At 38.7% G+C, this 19,722-nt stretch overlaps 1 protein-coding gene across 1 annotated transcript in view; it reads right to left on the reverse strand.

Annotated features, from left to right (window-relative positions):
- The window catches only part of LOC124545909, a 137,344-nt gene that overhangs the window by 22,011 nt on the left and 95,611 nt on the right, over nucleotides 1-19,722 (reverse strand). Inside the window, exon 16 of the mRNA XM_047124870.1 lies at nucleotides 3,047-3,465. Within this exon, the coding sequence (XP_046980826.1) occupies nucleotides 3,047-3,465 (419 nt within the window). The remainder of the gene's footprint in view (nucleotides 1-3,046; nucleotides 3,466-19,722) is intronic.

Genomic DNA, 19,722 nt, shown 5'->3' on the forward strand with positions numbered 1-19,722 from the left:
TTATTTAGCTGCTGAAAATGTGAAGTTCATGTTATGACAAAAAAATTAGAGGTGGGATGTGATTATGTATATGTCTTGAAATATTGCAGCTCGGAGTCATGAACTATCTGAACGTCACATCTACTGAATGCTTGTATTCCCATTATAAAAATCTGTACTCTGTATAGCTGATGTTCACATATCAGTGCTCTGTCTATTACCGAATGTCCCCCTCTAAATGCCCAATCACATCCTGACTAAAGACCTCATTTTTATTGATTTGATCTTACACTATCTCTACTGTAGCCAGTTATTTATTTCTGAGAGGTTTCACCAACAGATCAAGAAGAAGCAAGTACTAATTACAGTATAGTTACCTGCTCCTTCTGATTAGAGAAGCAACTGTTCATTAGTAAAAAATCACAAAATTTCATCCTCAACTGCATAAAAAGTATCAGTGCTCATTGAAAAGTAAGTATCTATCTTTACAACAAACTGATAACTTTTTCTTGAAAATTATCAGTATAGTCATTTAAATAATATGCAAGCAGAGTGTTTTTAAAGTACTGGTTTTTTTATGGTTATTTGACTGTGTAAAATTTAGTGTGTCATCTACAAACAGTTTATAGCAAATCAATTACAATTTCTAATGAAGTATCTAACAGCTGCTTTTCCTTGCCAGTATATACCATTAATTGTTCTGAATCACCAGATATTCTTTCATTCATAATAGAATTCGTCGAAAACTATGAACGGGTCACTCCAGCTGTGTGTGTGTGTGTGTGTGTGTGTGTGTGTGTGTGTGTGTGTGTGTATGTACATATATACATAATGTGGAAAAAGACGGCAGTAGCTCTAAAGTTAACTAAGAATATGTGACATTAGGTATTATTGTGCAACACATAGCAATCAGCAAATAGCAAGTGATTGCCATTTTTCATTTTTGTTTATTCTATATTGGGAGTTCATTAATTACAGCAAATCATTCAAATAGCACTAGGCTTTCTGTACAAATTACAGTTTCTAAACTGGAACATAAATTGTTTGAGAACAGACAGAGTTAACTTTTCCATACAAAGCTGCAGTAGACAGGCACAAACTAAAGGTGATAAAAAAAAGCAGCTTTCAGTAAAAGATTTCAAAATGTAGGATGAAACTACACTGTTTGAAGCCCATACTAGAAAAATCACCCACAAAATTGAAGTATGACATGACAACGGGGACCTCAAGTATGAAATGCTGGTTATCCTGGCAGTGATTTTCCACTGTCCAGAACTATTTACTACTGTAAATACAATACGGATTACATCTTGTTACGTAACATTATTCTGGGCTGAAACATGCCACAAAATTCTCTGCTAGGTCAATAATTTTCAGAGATCATGCCCAATATCATGATCATCCTAGCCACTAATCACCCCAACCACAAGTAATATTTGCACAAAACAATGATACAGAGGCCTCTATCAGCATGATACAGCCGCCGGTTAGCTACGGTATTCAGGTCAGATCTTATTCAACAGGTTAAGCAGATGTACACAAATATTTGGTTTTATCCACCTATGATTTGTGTGTTGAGTACATCTACACAAATGATTTAGGAGACAATCTGAGCGGCCCTCTTTGATTGTTTGCAGATGACGCTGTCATCTGCTGTCTTGTAAAGTCATCAGATGATCAAAATGAACTGCAAAATGATTTAGACAAGATACCTGTAAGGTGCAAATAGTTGGAAGTGTCTCTAGTGCGAAGTCATCCACACAAGTACTAGAACAAATTCACTAAATTCTGGTTACACGCTAAAGCACACAAATTTTAAGTCTGAACTCTACTAAATACTTAGGGTCTACAACTACGAATAACTTAAATGGGAACGATCACACAGGTAATGTTGTGGGGAAAGCAAACCCATGACTGCAATTTATTGGCAAACGTTTAGAAAATATAACGGGTGTACTAAAGAGACTGCTTACGCTACACTTTACCATCCTCTGCTGCAGTACTGCTGTGTGGTGTGGGACCTGTATCAGATAGGATTGTAACCAAGAAAGTTCAAAAAAGGGCAGCTCATTTTGTATTATAGCTAAATAGGGGAGAGTGTGCCACATTTATGATACATGAATTGATGTGTCAGCCTATAAAACATAGGTGTTTTCACTGTGGCAGGACTTTCTCATGAAATTTCAGTAGCCAGCTTTCTCCTCAGCGTGTGAAAATATTTGTTGGTGCCCATCTACTTAAGGAGAAATGATCATCATAATACAACAAGAGAAATCAGAGCTCACACGGAAAGATTTAAGTGTTCTTTTTTCCTATGCACTGTTTGAGAGTGGAACAGTAAAGAAGTAGCTTGAAGGTGGTTCTATTACTCTTCTGTCAGGCACTTAATTGCTAATTGCACAGTTATCATGTAGATGTAGATGTATACACGCATTTGGGTTCTTCCTCCTTGCACCTCCACCTCACTGTTGTGCAGATGGAGATTTGTTCTAATCCCTGCTTATCTCAGTTTATTGATATTCTCATTTTCATTTCTCTCAAACATTTCACAACTTCTTTTTCTTGTTTTCGCTAGTTTCTGTGTCTTTCACTTTGCGTTTTCCTAGTATTGCCTGCTTTGTTGTGCTTCCATTTTTAGTGTGCCTTCCATATACAAGTTAATGGTCTTCTCCATAACTTGGAATTTATAGAGTTTCCGATCTCAACCACTGATGTTTCATTGCTCATTTACCTTCTGTCTTGGCCTCCCATGTCTTCTGAACTATGTATTTCCTAACACTCATGTTTCTTCTTACCTGTTATCTAAGGTTATCCAATCTATAGTTCTATAAGAGAATGACTGTCTCAACTTTCTTTTATGTTTAAATTAGCTGCCATATGTTAAGTAAATATTAAGATGCAAAACAGTTGAAGGATAAATGTCAAAATTTTATCATTCACCAATGAAATAAATATGTATATCCCCTGCACTTACTTTTCTCCTGTTATATTCACACAAATTTCTTAGTTTCCTTATTTTTATGTATATAAGCTTAAGTAATACAATTCAGACATTGAAATAACATACCGTCACTTTTCTGGCAGTGTCGGTAATTTCTGTAATATTTTCTTTAATTTGAGATTCTTCTTCTATGAGTATTCCCCGGATATGTCGGACACCTGCCGAGTTGCGACTCCACAACGGTCTAGTATCAAAAGTTGGTTCCGTGGAAACAGCAGGAGCCACGACACCACCTCCCCCCATTTCAACACGTCGGTAGACATCCATAATGTATGGTCTTTCACCAGGATGCCGTGATACAAAATGTGGCTCGAAGTTAGTTTTGGAAGAAGTACGGAATGCACAAAGACTGCACTTGTACTGACTCTTGATGCCATGTGCTGCCAATACATGGTCCAGGACATCTACTCTTGACTGGCACTGGGCATCACAAAGACCACACACCCATAGTGCATGTGGTGGTGAGAACAGTGCATCAGCTGTACCTGGAAAAAATGAAGACGATACACATATTAGTATTTAAAAAATAATTTATAATTAAAAAACAAATAAGAACAATCAGTATATGAGGGGGCAGACTAATGATGACACTTTTTTAATGGCATTCCAAAAAAATTTCAAAGAGGAGGAGAAAGTGCTTTTTAACAATGACAGAAAATTTTTTTATTCTGTTCTGTCAAGTGTTTGATTTTGCCTAACAGTTTTTCTTACATCCCACAACATAGTACTGTTTCCCTTTGTTACTATTCTCTAATGCTTTGCTTTACTCAGTGTCCATCCTTTCCCTTCTCCTCTTTTCTGTGTTGTATCTGTCACTTTCCCAAGTGCACACGCTCTGCTAACAGATCCATCCCATTCCCATCACATTCCTGCAGGCTCCCAAGTAGCATTACACCTTCACCCTTCCCTACCCCGCCACCCCCCCCCCCCTTTCCCAACCTTATACCTAGTCACTACCCCCACCACTTACACCAGATTGCTACTACTGTCAAGTGCAGTTGCTGTCTGCAGTTCAGTCACAGCAGGCAAACACAGTGGTCATATTTGTGTGAGTTGTGTACATCTCAGAAAAAGGACTTTTGATTAAAAGCTTAAATGTGTAGCACTCTTTTCATTGTGCCTGCCTGCGACTTAACATATTTCAGTTATGTAGTTAAACAGCATTCACTTGGAACATGTTTTGAAAGTTTGGCCACCAATATAAACTTGTCATTCACAAAATCTAGTCTCAGGACTACCACTGAATGCAGACAACCTACCAGTAAATGTAGAAAGCATTTTGTAACTGCTTTAACATGCACAATAAATCAGCAAAAAGTCATTCTCAGTCCACAAAAGTGGTACTGAAATTGATACACAAAAAGGGTTTTTCAAACATTTTCACTACCAAAATAGGAGACATGGTCAACTGTTAAGTTCCTTGTGTCTCCTTAAACACTGAGTATTTCATTCTACGCTATATTGACAGTACCATCTTCTCAGCCATTTTTCTGTCTTTCCTTCCCTTTAGATACCAGATACAGAAAACCTTTGATGTCAAAAGCTTTGATCTGTGCACAGTAATATTTGTCACAATCATCCATTTGTGATACTTCACAGAAATCACTACTTGCATTAAGATTTTTACACACACACACACACACACACACACACACACACACACACACACACACACACCCACACACATTATTTTCTAAGTAAAAACAATCCAAAATTATACTACATTGTAATCCCACTTTTATGTTCCCAGAATGCAAGTCTTCCCACTATTTATGACTTCAGTTTTTAAAAGCTGCTTCAAATTTTCTACGTTCACAATATTAGTTTGCACTAACTTCTGCATTATCACAATTAAAATTTCCTGCCATTTACTGTAAGAAGCATGTTCGTGGAGAGAAAACGAAAGAACAGCATAATGATGTTGGTAAGGCATTGCTTTTCAAGCAGTGTTTGCTGTAAGCAGCTCAGATGAATGGCTACTAGGGGTGAGGTGGAGCGTGTAGAAACACTCCTTCCCCTTGCTCTCTTTCACCCCGCAGCTGCCCCAGTTCTGTTCAACTGGCCATCTGAGTAATATTGCTTTCCCAGTAGACTTCACTGTCTGCCTTGTTATGGCCTGTTCTGCTGTCTGTAATGCAAACTCTCCAATTTTCTTTCTTTGTATTTTCTAGTTACCTATAACTGTGTTGTTTTGTTTCATAGTTGTCTCAGTTGTGAAGCAAAGACCTTCACTGAGTGACAGAGTGCAAGAAAGAACAGACAATTCACAGTGAGGGTAGGGATGCAATAAGGATCATACAACCGTGTGACTAGACAGCTAGGACAGGAAATTTTAAACATATGGTGAGCAAAGTAGTCTGGATGCTGCCAACATGTTGGCATATCTATAAGAGCTTTCTTTCTTTCTTTCTTTAAATCGAAAAGAGAAACTTTTTGTTGGTATATCTTCTCTTTGTGGTCCTGGTAAAAAATAGTACAAGATCTGAAGCATACAAATTTCACTATGACGATTTCGACTGGGATGTGATACACAACCTTACAGGACGTTTCTACTTACTGGAGAAGAGTGTGCTTACAGCACCAAAGCTCTTCCAAACAAATGGGGAAAGAATCTAATTCTGATGGTCTCTCAACACACTAAGCAGGTGACAAGACTGAAATGGGAAAGATGTGGTACCAACAGAAAAATTTTGACTGAGCACCCAAATATTTAAGCTTGGTGAGCCAAATACTTGAGGAGCATAAGAACTTTCCATTCGCCAGGCAGGGACACTGCACTGACACCCATAACATGTTCATCCTGCTGTTATAAACTAAATGTATGATTACTGTCCACCCAAGATTCATGTAAACAGAGACTATCTCATCAAATAGACTTGTGCTTGTTCATAGTGGTTTCAGGAGCAAATTTAGCAATGGAGCACATATCACACAAATTTTTCCTTTGACATTTATGTTCCTGCCCATTTTTTATTTGCAGAATCAGTGCCAAAGATAAAGTTTTATGAAACAAGCATACAGACTTCTAACTGAGAGAGAGAGAAAAAAGATGAGTAAACCTTACCATTACCTATGTTCTAACTGAATACACAGAGAAACTTATGTCATGATGAAAGTAAGTAACACAACGTTGACTCAATTACATTAACAATGTTTTTAAAGTCACATGTACTATTTTGCTGTATATTACTTCACAACTTGAAGCCACATTCTTGTTGTGTCCATTCTTCTCAGCCGTCGATAGCACGAACATTATGCAGTTAACTTTCTTGAACCCTGGACTCCCTAGTTCTGAAGTTAAATAAGTTGTTAAAGTCAGGAAAATTTGTGCGATTAGTGCTTTGACTTCTAACACTGCCAATCTTAACAAAACTGTATTGTGTGTAGCATTATTCACAGTTATGTTATTGAACAACTAAACTCCAGTTTTTGTCAGAACAGTTGGAAAGTTCATGGCAAAGACCAACAAGAACTATGGTAGTGTCTCTTCTGGATAAGATATTAAATAGTCTCAAATATGTGCGGCACCTGTCGCAAAAAATGTATGAGCTACAAGGAAATTGTTGGCTTTGATTTGTAGGTAGAAATAATGAAGTGGTGTGTAAGCCATATGATTTAGTTCAAAATATGCACCGATTTCAGAGATAGTTGGGTTAGCTATGAATGAAATGAGAAGCAACAGTACTTAAATACAGTTTTTTTTAACTGTCACACACTTTGGTGAGCTGTTGGAATACATCCTGGATTTCCAAGGTGTTGGTTACGTTGGGAACAGACAGCACAGCAAAAATTTAACTACATATGGATATTTTACTATGTCCCCACTAAGTAGTGTCATGATGACATTTATGGAACAACCCTTTCATTGGGTCTGCCATCTTATGTTATCAGTCATAACCACTCTTGCCAACTACTATCCCATATTTTGCATATTTCCTTTAAACATTCATTTTTTGCAAACAATGTAGCAAGTTTCACAAATCTGAAGTCAGATTTACTTCTTGTCACACAGCATCTGTCTATGTCTTAATTGCTTTCAGACTTCTGCTAATTTTTTTAAACCACAAAACCAGAAGAAAAATCCTGGAATGTTAGGTGAAACAGTATGATCTACCAATGTGTTTATGAAATGGAAGGGTTTCAAACTTAATGTCAGTACAATTAATAAAATTGTTTATTGATCTTTTTATATTGTACAAAACTCCACAACACCAGCTGCAAAACCAGGGCATCATCTCGCAATTGATGACAAATGAGGAAATGGAGGAGTATAAACTTCATTTAAAAAATGCAGGGCCCATCTGCCTCCGGATGGTAGCACCTCGTCATAGGGTCCCTTGCCAGGGTTGAGGTGAAGACCTCAATGGCAACTGTGGTGGACAAGGTGCACTTTGGGGCAGCATTGGTGGTGGAAGACCCACTGCATCTGCATTCTAGAAGGGCAAATACTCATACTGATCACACTTGGGTCACTGTTTAACAACTGCTTAACTCTTACAGCTGAAGCTAAGCTTGATGTAGCAGAGCCACGTATGTGCAGAATTGATACGCAGACATTATTGTGGACAGAAAGTAAAACAAAAAGTGCATGAAGACACAAAAAAGCTTTCAAATAGTTACAAGCTTCTTGATAACCTGCACAAATCCATCAATGAGGTGGTGAAACAAGTAGTTGGAGATGAAAAAAAAAACCACCAACATTTCTATAATCAGCTATCAACTAACGAAGGGAACAAAATAATCTACCATCTGGCCAGAGTATGGTGTACAGCTGTTCAAGATATAGAACATTACAGGTGTGTGAAGATAAGAATGGTTGGTGGCTTTAAAGAAAGAGGATTCTGGGACACTGGAGAGAGAGTATTTCAGTGAAATACAAAATACTAAATTCCTCCGTCCACCAGCACCAAAGGGTAATGTCATGACTGAGCCAGTTCTATGTATCACAACATATGAAGTCAAAGCTGTCATTTGTAACACGCAAAATGGAAAAGCCCTAGGATCATACAACTTTCCTGCAGACATAAGCAGGACTGAGGAATTTAATGACAAAGTGATCACATGGTTGGCAGAATTGTGGAACTCCATCATTTATGGAGGCCACATACCCGCCAATACTGGTCATCTAGTATCACATATCACTTTTGAAGGCAAGGGTGAATGTACCAACTTCTGTCCAATCTGGCTCCTCTCCCACAATATGAAGATAATCGAACATTTCCTTGAAAAAAAAAACTGAGGAACACAGTCCAATTCTCAACAAACCAGTGTGGGTTTGTGAAGGGGTTTTGCTGCACACCAGCTGACGGAGGAGAAATTTTGTGAGAACAGAAGATAACTAAATCTCGCCTTTCTTGACATGGAGAAGGAATCAGATGAATCGGTATCCTCTTTGTGATCTCCAGGTTCCAGACGTTTACATAAACCGGGTAAAGCTGCTGCACAACAACGCCAGCACAACAGTGTGTTAATCTGCAGGATTGACTGACAGCCTCCCTGTGACAGTTTGAGTACATCAAGACTCAGTTCTGTGTCCACCGTTCTTTGCTAGCATAATGGATATCATAACGCACAACCTACAGAAATGTGTACAATGAACAATGCTGTATGCTGATAAAGTGATGTTTGATACAGATAGCAGGAAGGATCTTGAAACTAATGTCCAAACATGGTATGATTGTTTGCACAGATTTGGCCTCCATACAAACATCCACAAGACTGAGTACCTCGAAACGATCCCGTCAACACAGACTATAAAAATTAACAGAGCCCCTCTCAAAAAGGTTCTTGACTACAGAGTCATGGTTATGTGAATGAGAATGTGCTTCAGGGGCATCACTGGTGTTCTTTGTGACAAGAAGATGCCCATCTGCCTAAAAGATTTACCACACAGCAGTGAGGCCTGTTGCATTATATGGTACACAGTGTTGGTCCACAACTGGAAGTAGTAAGAGCGCACTGAATGTCATGGAAATGCAGCTACTGAGAATATAATTAGGCATTTCTCTGCTTGACCATATCAGCAATACAACAATTTGACAACTAGCTGGAGTGGTTCTCAATGAGAATGGAGATCTAATTGGTATGAACACATTGCATGGACACCACTCACATTCAATCAGCTCAGCCCATCATCTCACTATTGAAGGCCATATACAGCTTGGAACATCTGAATTACAGTGGTAGGACACTGTAAATGCAAGCCTTAGATCAAGAGGCCTACATCTATGGGAAACAGATGGTGTGCATTGATTCAAAATGTAAACACTAGGAAGAAGACTTCTATAATGTCACTAATTTCCCACAATTTATATTCCCCTATATTTGCATTCTTTTTTTTTTAAGGAAAAAAAAAGTCCCTTTACAAGTGTAAATAATGGGATTTCATACAATATATAAGAAGGTTGAGAGACAGAGGGAGAGAGAAATGGGGTTATACCACAAGGATTCAACAGGAAATTCAGTCAGCATTCTGGGTCACGGGGCACCACAACAAGGTGAAAGAGAAATACATAATACAGTGTTTTTTTTTCCTTTTCATTACAATATCAATTATTTGTCATTTGCTGTTTGCTTTCCCTACAATATTTTCTGATCTTTTCACCGAGGATCCCCTCTACCCACCCCCTATCACTTCAAACCGATTTTCTTACCTCTCCTGCCTTCTAATTTTAACACTTTCCTTCTTTGACATCCATATTTTTTCATAATTTTTTAACTTCTTGGCTCTGGTGTTTAATTTATTATCTGAGATACTTGAGGATCTGTTTTGTTAGTATATTGTCAGGTACTATGAACAAATGTACAAAATATAATAAACTTATTTTCCTTTCCTTCTTTTTGTTCTATGTTTTGATATATTTCATCACTGCTTAGTAATTTTCAGACTTGTGTGCTTCTTACTGAATGTAAAATGTTCATCATAATTCTTTCCTGCCAATATTTCTCGTTTATCTGACCTATAAATCAGCACTAAAAACACTCTTGCATAGAGGCAGTCTGGTTTCATTAACTGAGTTATAATGTGGTGTCAATGCATTTCTCAAAGTACCATTTTTGTTATTGCAATTAACCCATTTTCATGAATTTTCTCTCCTAACTAAACTTTCTAACTTTTACATTATTTGATACACCTTAAGTGCTAATCTGTGGACCTAATTTTTGTGGCTCGTAAATAATGAAAATTCGTTAATCGAAAAGTGGGTTAGGTGATTTAATTATATTTTTAAGCATCTAATTCATGTTGCAATCCATGATGAGTGTGAATGTTGCTACAAGACAATCAGAGAGGGAGGGGTATATGTAGCCTGTCGGTTGGAATTCCACTGGGGCAACTGTAGGGGGGAATCAAATGGGGAAACTCAGCAATACTATCCCATGGAAATGTACGCTCTGCAAAAAAGGCAAGAGAATCGATGGGCAGGAGGCAAAGACTTGTACCTTTCAGGCTGTATTAGATTACGTTAAATGATCTCTGAACTAGAAAGGTTGAAGGAACTCGGTAAATTAAAAAGTAATGGATGAAAGGGGAAGAGCTCTTCACTGACTTTATCTACATTTGAACTCAGTAATTAATAAGTTTGACTAATTACCTAAAGTAGGTAGGGAAGAGCCTTATCCAGCTGTATGTCACAGTAAGGTGCAGCAGACTCCTAGCAAAGCAAATAAGTATCTGTCATTATCAAATGAGAGTAGGAAGAAAAGAAACTGACAGATTAAAACTGCATCCCAAGTTTCATATCAGGGCACACTCCAGTGCAGAGTGAAAGTTTCATTCAGGAAGAAAATAGTCTCCGTGCTAGGTAGTAGCTATGACAGGGGTGTAGATCAGATGGTACAGGAGAAATTAGGAACAGAACACCAGGTCACAAGTATTGTAAAGCTAAGTGCAGGCCTTAGCCAGGTGAGAGAAGACTTGGGTAAAAATTTTGACAAAGACAGCGTGTATACGGGGACAAGGAAAAAAATTCCCCGATTATTCCCGAATATCCCGTTTAAAAAATACCGAAAATACACTTTTTCTGTGCTAAGTGACAGCAGGTTTTCCGTAGATTTTTCCCTCGGAACTGTAAAACTTATCAATCCTTTGAATGGTTAACGTTTTATATAATCGCGTAGAACTTCCCGGAAAAAAAAAAAGGACGGAGCAGAGTTTTGGAGAGACTTTTAATAAAAAAAAAAAGGAGAGAAGTTTTGGAAAGACCTTTGATTTGCAGCAACATATACGCTGCATATTTTCGTATTGCGAAAGTATAAATTCGAATTGCACCAAACAAAGCGCGTTAGTTTCCGGAACATTGCAGCCGAGGTTGCGATGTCCTTTTGTAAGTGAGTCATATCTCAAGCCACGAGATCTCACCAGCCGATGACAGCAGCTATTCATAGCATAGGACACGTGTTATAGTCAGCCAATAGCAAGATTACTGGTTACATAGCGCAAGCACACAAGAGATAAAGTTAACGGTTTACATTAATGTACACAGTACCGTATATCTACAAGAAAAGCTAAGCTTTCACATATAATATTGGTCTCTAAGATTAACACGCTACAATAGAAGTTAAACTTTCACATGTAATATTGATCTTTTTTTGCGTGTGTTATACTTTAAGATACATCACACAAATGTGCCAGTAAATTTAAAATTATGACATAAATGCCTCGACTCGAAAATCTTGTAAGTGGCTGGTCCTCAAACTGTTCAGTTTCGAACGCTCTGAAATTTAGATATCCATCCCACTTTCTCACACGTAACATAATTCATCGTGCGTGAAAAGAAATTTCCTTTGAAAGTAACGCTTTTCTAACCACCGTTCGCAATACTGTTAGAAATAGGTTCGATTTACCAGTTGCCAGAGAGCTCCAGAAAACGCATTATTGTGCGTGTGCGACTGCAGTGGTGTAGGAAGCCCGCATGTTCGTGTGTATAAAGCACTAAGAGAGCTTACATTGCACCATAAAAGAAACAGGGCATCAGAAGATACTCCAACGAGCATCGAAATTTCGTAAACCATACTAAAACGCATAATTCGGCTTGAAGTGCAAATTGGCTTTTTCCAGATTCACAATGAAGTAGGTCCCATCTGATATTGAGCTTTTCAGTGCGGTTTTTGGGATGTAAATTTTCTTGGAGTACCAGTACTCTACGATCTCATGTTTGGTTCTTTATTATGGCGTAATGCCATACATGGCAGAAGATGATAACGTGCACTTGAAATTCAGCGAACAGTTGGAACTAGCAAATACTGTAGAATGAAACACTTCGTTTCAAATAAAATGATTGCCTCAGCGGAATTTCTTTAGCAAACTTGCAAGAATAACTTCATTCTTCTGCAAGGCGATTAATGCTTGACTGCTACTAACTTGGAAAGAAAATAAAATCAGAAACTAAAATTAATATTATATTTTTGCCCTCCGTGATTATGTGAATGTATTTTAATTCACTTGGTAGCTCCCGACCACAGAAATCCGTTTTGTTTTCATTTGACGTGGGAGCTGTACACGAAGAGAAGCATCGAAATCACTTAACGTAAACACGGGTCACGTAGGACTAACCCCCTCCCCACTACAACTCTTGACAACTCTGTGCACGCGCGAATCTGGCAGCTAGGGCGCGCGAGAAAAATTTTTCTTGTTTGCATCTGGCTGCTTGCTGCTACTACCGATACAGCTAACAGCCAAACTTCAAGTAGCGGGAAGCGGGAGAAGGTACTGCTTATACGCGAGTCAAATGCGCATGCGCAACAGACCGCTGGCAACTGGTCAAACGAACCTAATGTGAACAGTTGTTACATCATGCTCATAGCAAGCAGTTTATTGTTACGAAGAATTACAGTCTGCGCCCTACGGCCTTTGACATATTTTTGCTATCTGCAAACGCTTGTGCGTGCACTGTGTTTATTGTCCTAAATTGCACATTTCCTTTGCCACTAAAGTTTTATTTTTTTCCCTCTCGTTTATATTTTATTGCTGCAGTTCTCCAGTAGCCAGGATACAATAACATTCTTTGCTAGAGAATCAATTCTGCAGTCAAAATTACAAAAATTTAACAGAAAGCTAAAACAATGAAAAATTCCCGGAATTCCGAAAAATTCCCGGTTTTTCCCGGTTTTCTCCTGGATGAAAAAATTCCCGGGTTTTTCCCGGTTGTCCCGGGTCATATACACCATGAAAGATGATCAGGTTATCCTAGTATGCGGAGCAGGGAAATTACAGCATTAGGGGTGACCTGAATGAAATACGAACAGCAACTACAAACGTAAGTATGAGTTTTGTGGAGGTCCTACAGCATCCTGACGAGCCCTAAGTTAACAGTACTGTGAACCATGTGAGTTGAGGAAGCTGCTGCTTGCTGAAATGGATCTCATATGAGTGCAGTGCCTGTTGCTACAATTGGGAGACAGGAATATACTAGACACAGACCACTCTTGAAGCAAAGATAGTTTGGCTGAGCTTGTTGAGAAAAAAAAGAAAAAAAAAAAGAAAGAAAAATGACCTGAAGTCATCAGAGGTGTACCTTTTCAGGTTACAATGAGGATTCAGGTACCCAGCTAAGAAAGAAAATAACAGAAGAACCCCACAAAATGGTTAAGAACACACAGAAAGGTAAGATTATGTTTTTTTCCGTCAAAATATCAAGAGAGTTGAGTAATAATGCAGAAGAGCTTCTTGTCTGTTTGGAAAATTTAGAGAGCTCTGAAAAGACTGATAAACTTGGGTCTGTCGGAGCATCACATAACCACAAAGTTAGAAAAGTTAAGATACAACAGATTAAATTCTAGCATCTTATTCATGCAGAACTAATATGGAAAAAGGATGAGATGTCGCCTACATTCAGTCAGAACGCAAGTTCGAAAACAATGAGACAAGTAATTTTTTAGTGACCAGCACATTCAAGTGTGTGTTTCTGAATTAATATTGAAAAATACATCATTTTTAATTGTAACTGTACATAGATTCCCACTGGGAAATTTTGAATGGTTTATGAGGAATATGGCGTTCTAACTATGCTATTTGTCAGGCAGCAGCAACTAGTTAATAGTCTATGGTGATTTCCATGTAGTATTTCTATATGATTCTGATAGGATAAATAATCCTGAAACCTTATTTGGATCCTACAATTTGATCTCAGTAATTAACTTTCCAACATGGTTGGATAAAGACAGTAGGACCCCAACAGATAAGGTTTTCTTTGATGAAGCTCAAAGCAAGAAAATAACTCTGCATCCAGTACCAAATGCTTTCTCTGATCATGATGCACAGTTAGGATAAATAAGGTACTGCCATACAGAGTAAATACTACTCAGTGGAAATCAGGAATAGTAATTAATGACTCCAGGACAAATGGTTTGAAGGGTAGTTTACAAGAGATGACCTGGCATGAAATTTGTAGAAAACTAAACACTGACATTAAATTTTTTTGAAAATAGAAAGGACATTAAACAACATTGTGAAATACCGTGGACCACTAGAGATGCATCAGTTTACAAGAACAAGTAAAGATCCTACAGCTGTTGCACATTACAGGAACTACTTTAAGTTACGAAGTTATTAAAAAAAAAAATCAAGAAACATTAAACAGAAATCAGGAACTCTGGCAACAGACTTACGGCTATATGGAATGGAGTGAAACAAAAAAACAGGACATCAGATAACAGAACAAGATAACATCACTATTAATTAAATGGAAGGGCTGAAAATGAAAGGTCGCCGGTAGCAGATATGTTTAATAATCAATTCGTACATGTAGTAGAAAATATAGGTACAAAAATTTCACGAGAAAAATCACAGCAGTACAATGAAAACGCAGTTCTCATAAAATTCAATCATATGAATGTATCACCAACTTCTCCTTGTGAAATTAAGAGAACTGCAGTATGTCATCTCACAAAAATAAAATTTCATCTGCATCTTATGTTGTTTCCAACAGGGTACTTGAAATTTGTTCCCATAATTGAGGGTATGCTGAAAGGTAATGCCTGCAAATTTTTTATTCTGTTCTCAATATTTCCCGAGGTACTACATGTCAGGCATATTACTCTGTCAAGTTTCCCGCTTCACTGACGAAAGTTGCATCCCTCTGCCACTAGAGGATTCCGAACTATAGCATGTAACCTGACAGAGTTTAACATAACTATATTGGTGCATGAGAAAAGGCAGGCTGTACTTGAATTTCTAACTGCCACAAAGTTTGTCCATACATAGAACACCCTCACCTTCAGCGTAACATTGACAGACCACACACAACCACTGTGACATATGCAACAATCAGATATGTTGGCTTCACCAACATTGATCATCTGACATACAGTCCTTACTTGGCCCCATCCAATTTCCAACTGTTTCCAAAGCTTGAAGAACACCTGTGAGGATACACTTTTATAGTGATAAAAGTGCTGCAACCAGTGGTGAGGTTGTGGCTGTGGCTGTGTCAACACAGTCAAACATTCTAAAGTACTGGTATCAACAAAATGGTCTCTCACTAGGAGAAATGTGTTCATCACCTGAGAGGCTATGTTGAGAAATAAATACGTTGGCACAAAGAACAAAGATCTAGAAACTTGATGAAGTTCGTTCTATTTAAAAAGCTTTAAGAATTTTTGCACAAAAAATTTAGAGGCATTATTTTTCAGCATGCCCTCATAATAAGCCCTGTATTACCTGAAACATGTAACGCGTTTAACTATAGGCATTTTCCCGGAGGGACTGAAATATGCCATTGTTAAACCCCTCTGTAAGAAAGGTGGTATGAGAAATGCCAGTAACTACCGGCCTGTTTCACTTGCAACATTTTCCAAAATTTTTGAGAAAGTGGTGTGTTTCAGAATAGTATTCTATTTGAGGAACAATAACAACTTTAGCAAGTCACAGTTTGAATTTCAGAGGAGTTGCCCAATTGAAAATACCATTTACACTTTCACTCACGAAATTTTACAAGCATTAAATAACAAAATAGCACAGGCTGGTATCTTCTGTGATCTACGGTATTTGACTGTGAGAACTATAATTATTCTCCTAGATAAATTGAGATTTTCTGCAACTGACGGTATTGCCAATCAATGAATTATATCATACCTACCTCAAAGAATGCAAAAAGTTGTACTTAGTTGTGCAATCAACACAATCAAGGGAGATTCTTCTGGTTGCGGCAAAATCCCACGAGATTCCCCAAGACTCTATCTTATGTCTGCTATTGTTCCCCACATACGTAAACTATCTTCTGTCTAATACAAAACAAGAAGAGGTTAGTTCTTTTCACAGATGACATTAGTATTGCCATCAGTCCAAGCATACATACAACTACATTACGGAAGTGGTAAACAATCTTGTTGGAAGTATCACTGACTGGTTCTCTGCGAATGGTCTCACATTCAATTTAGAAAAGAGAGAGAGCAAGTCCCATTTAGGGGTTCTGCAGCAATGATAAATGTAACACTTGGTGAGGAAATAATAAATATGGTGGAAACGTCAAAATTTTTACGTTTCCATATTGATGAAATTTAAACTGGAAAAAACATGTTTTGGAACTCCTAAAGCAACTTGTTTCAGCCTCATTTACACTTAGAATCACTGCAAATCTATGGGAGAGACAGATCAGTTAAGTTGACGTATTTTGTATATTTCCATTCAATAATGTCGTACAGAATTTTGGGGTAACATATCTTTACGACAGTCTTCATTGCTCAAAAATGAGCTGTAAGAATAATATGTTGCACTTACCCAAAATCATCTTGTAGACATCTGTTTAAGAAGAGAAATAAAGTAATTCATTCACCCAAGCAAGCCCATCTCAAGCGCACACGACCACCACTGGGGCAGCTCGGATAGCTCGGACCAGAATGTCATTCTGGTGTGTGTGTGTGTGTGTGTGTGTGTGTGTGTGTGTTTCTGTGATGAAGGCTGTGGCTAAAAGCTAATGTGTAAGCATGTATCAAAGTAATCAGCAACCAATTGCATGAAAGAAATTTTTTGGAGGGTACTTAGCACCCTTCTTTAGATGGTTATAGCTGCTGTATTATCTGTGAGTGTAAACAATAGGATGCATACAGCAAAATGCCGTGGTCCTGTGTTTCATAGTGCCTAGAACCACAGCCGCAATCCCGTGGTTCTAGGCACTATGAACTCCATTTTGCTGTATGCATCTTAGTATTGACACAAATAATGCAATAGGTATAACCCTTCTGAAGAAGGGCACTAAGTGCCCAAAACTGGTTATGAAATTAAATTTCTTTTATGCAACTGATTGCTGATTTTTTCGACATATGTACAACTAGGGTTGCTGAGGAGGGATAAAATACTAAAAATAATGTGTCTTTTAATTGTACCTGTCTGCAAATTAGCATGTCATGTTTACAGTAAGCAGGAATCTATTTTTTCCTCACAGTGCTGAAGTAGTTAGGTTTTTTGACTACTGCTTCACAACATATTTATTCCCTCATGACATCTGTTGTAAATAATCCTCTGCAGTTTGAAGGGAAATGACATACATAATTACAACAGCAAAGCAAAAAATGATAGCACTCCACATTACTGTTGTCTTTAGCATAAAAAGGAATGCACAATGCTGCAACCAAAGTATGATTACTTACTCTATAATATAAAATGTCCATCAGACAGCAAGGTATGATCTCTAAAAACAAATGGATAAAGTTTCTCCTTGACAACCCCTATATTTCACAGAAGAATTTTATTTATTGTAATTTGTAAGATGGTGGTGAGGAATTAAAAACTCTCATCTGTATACTTAAAAATAAATAAATAAAAAAGTGAGCATCCAGCCATATTTACAAATGAATGTTATTTGACTGTAACATGACTCACTCCACATTGTTAAGATTTATCATGCAAGTGCTCCATGAAACCAACCAACCAATTTATCCTATTATTAAAATTTAGGTTCTTTTTTATAATTAGTAAAAATTTTATGTTTATTTGTGGGGACTTAGGGATTTCTATTGGCTACCTGCTCCAAGAAGATTTCATTTCTATGTCTGTTACATTTTCATACAGAACAGTATCAACAGAAAATACCAGACATTTTACTTTCCATAGACACGTCAAGTTGCAGCCAGGCACAATTAAAAGACACTCACATATAGCTTTCGGCCACAACCGTCATCAGTCCAGCATCTCGGGCTGGAATGCAACATCACGTGGGATGCAAGTAACAATCTGGAGGATGTGGGGAAGGGGAAAGGATAGTAGTGTATGGGTGGGGAGAGAGACAGACGCTGTCTGGTGGAGTGTGCAGTGACTCGACTGCCAGCAGGCACAGCATCAGGAGATTGTGGAGCAGGAAGGTGGGCAAAAAGAAACGAGAAAGGAGAAGAGCAGGGAAAGACTGACGGATATGCAGGGAAAGACTGGCTGCAAATAATCAGGGTGAATGATGGGAATAGGGAGGAGATGATAGGACAGTCGAGGTGGAAACTGTTGGGTGGAGGATGTGAGGGGCGTACATTACTGTAGTAGTGTATGGGTGGGGAGAGAGACAGACGCTGTCTGGTGGAGTGTGCAGTGACTCGACTGCCAGCAGGCACAGCATCAGGAGATTGTGGAGCAGGAAGGTGGGCAAAAAGAAACGAGAAAGGAGAAGAGCAGGGAAAGACTGACGGATATGCAGGGAAAGACTGGCTGCAAATAATCAGGGTGAATGATGGGAATAGGGAGGAGATGATAGGACAGTCGAGGTGGAAACTGTTGGGTGGAGGATGTGAGGGGCGTACATTACTGTAGGTTCAGGGTGGGATAACTATGGGAGCAGAGAATGTGTTGTAAAGGTTAACTCCCATCTCACAGTTCAGAAAAGCTGGTGGTTGAGCAAAGGATCCAGATGGCTAGGGTAGTGAAGTAGCTATCGAAACTAAATGTGTTATGTTCCGCTGCATGTTTTGCCACAGAGTGGCCTACTTTGCCCTTGACCACAGTTTGGCTTTGGCCATTCATTCTGGTGGACAGTTGGTTGGTAGTTATACCAATAAATAAAACCAGGCAATGATTACAACAGAGCTGGTAAATGACGTGGCTGCTTTCACAGGTGTCCTGTCCCATGATGGGGTAGGACAAACCTGTGGCATGACTGGAATAAGAAGTGCTGGGTGGGTGGACTGGGCAGGTTTTGCACCTAGGATGTTGTGGAGGTTGGGTGGGCGACCGAACACCACTTGAGGAAGGGTGGGGAGTATCTCAGGTAGGATGTCTCATTTCAGGGCAAGATTGTAGGTAATCAACGCACTGGCAAAAGATGTGGTTCAGCTGTTCCAGTCCAGGGTGGTACTGGGTGACGAAGGGGACACTTCTTTGTGACTGATTTTTGAAGATGGTGGGAGGGGAACTGGCACGGGAGATCTGTTTGCGGACTAGGTTTGGAGGATAGTGCCGGTCTGTGAAGGCCTTGGTGAGACCCTCAGCGTACTGAACAGTGGAGTTTTTGTCACTGCAGATATGCTGCCCCGGGTATCCAGGGTACATGGGACTGATATTTTGGCGTGAAAGGGATGACAGCTGTCTAAATTCAGGTACTGTTGGTGGTTGTTGGGTTTAATGTGGACATAGTGCAGATGGAACCATCCGAGAGGAGGAGGTCAGCATCTAAGAAGATGGCATGAGGAGAACCATGTGAAACAGATTGGAGAGAGGGTGTTGAACTTGTCATGGAATGAAGATAGGGTGTCTTGGCCCTGGGACCAGATCATGAAAATATCATCAATGAACCTGAAGCAGACTAGGTATTTGGTGTTTTCAG

This window comes from Schistocerca americana, chromosome 8, assembly GCF_021461395.2.
Source record: "Schistocerca americana isolate TAMUIC-IGC-003095 chromosome 8, iqSchAmer2.1, whole genome shotgun sequence".
In the NCBI taxonomy this organism is placed as follows: Eukaryota; Metazoa; Arthropoda; class Insecta; order Orthoptera; family Acrididae; genus Schistocerca; species Schistocerca americana.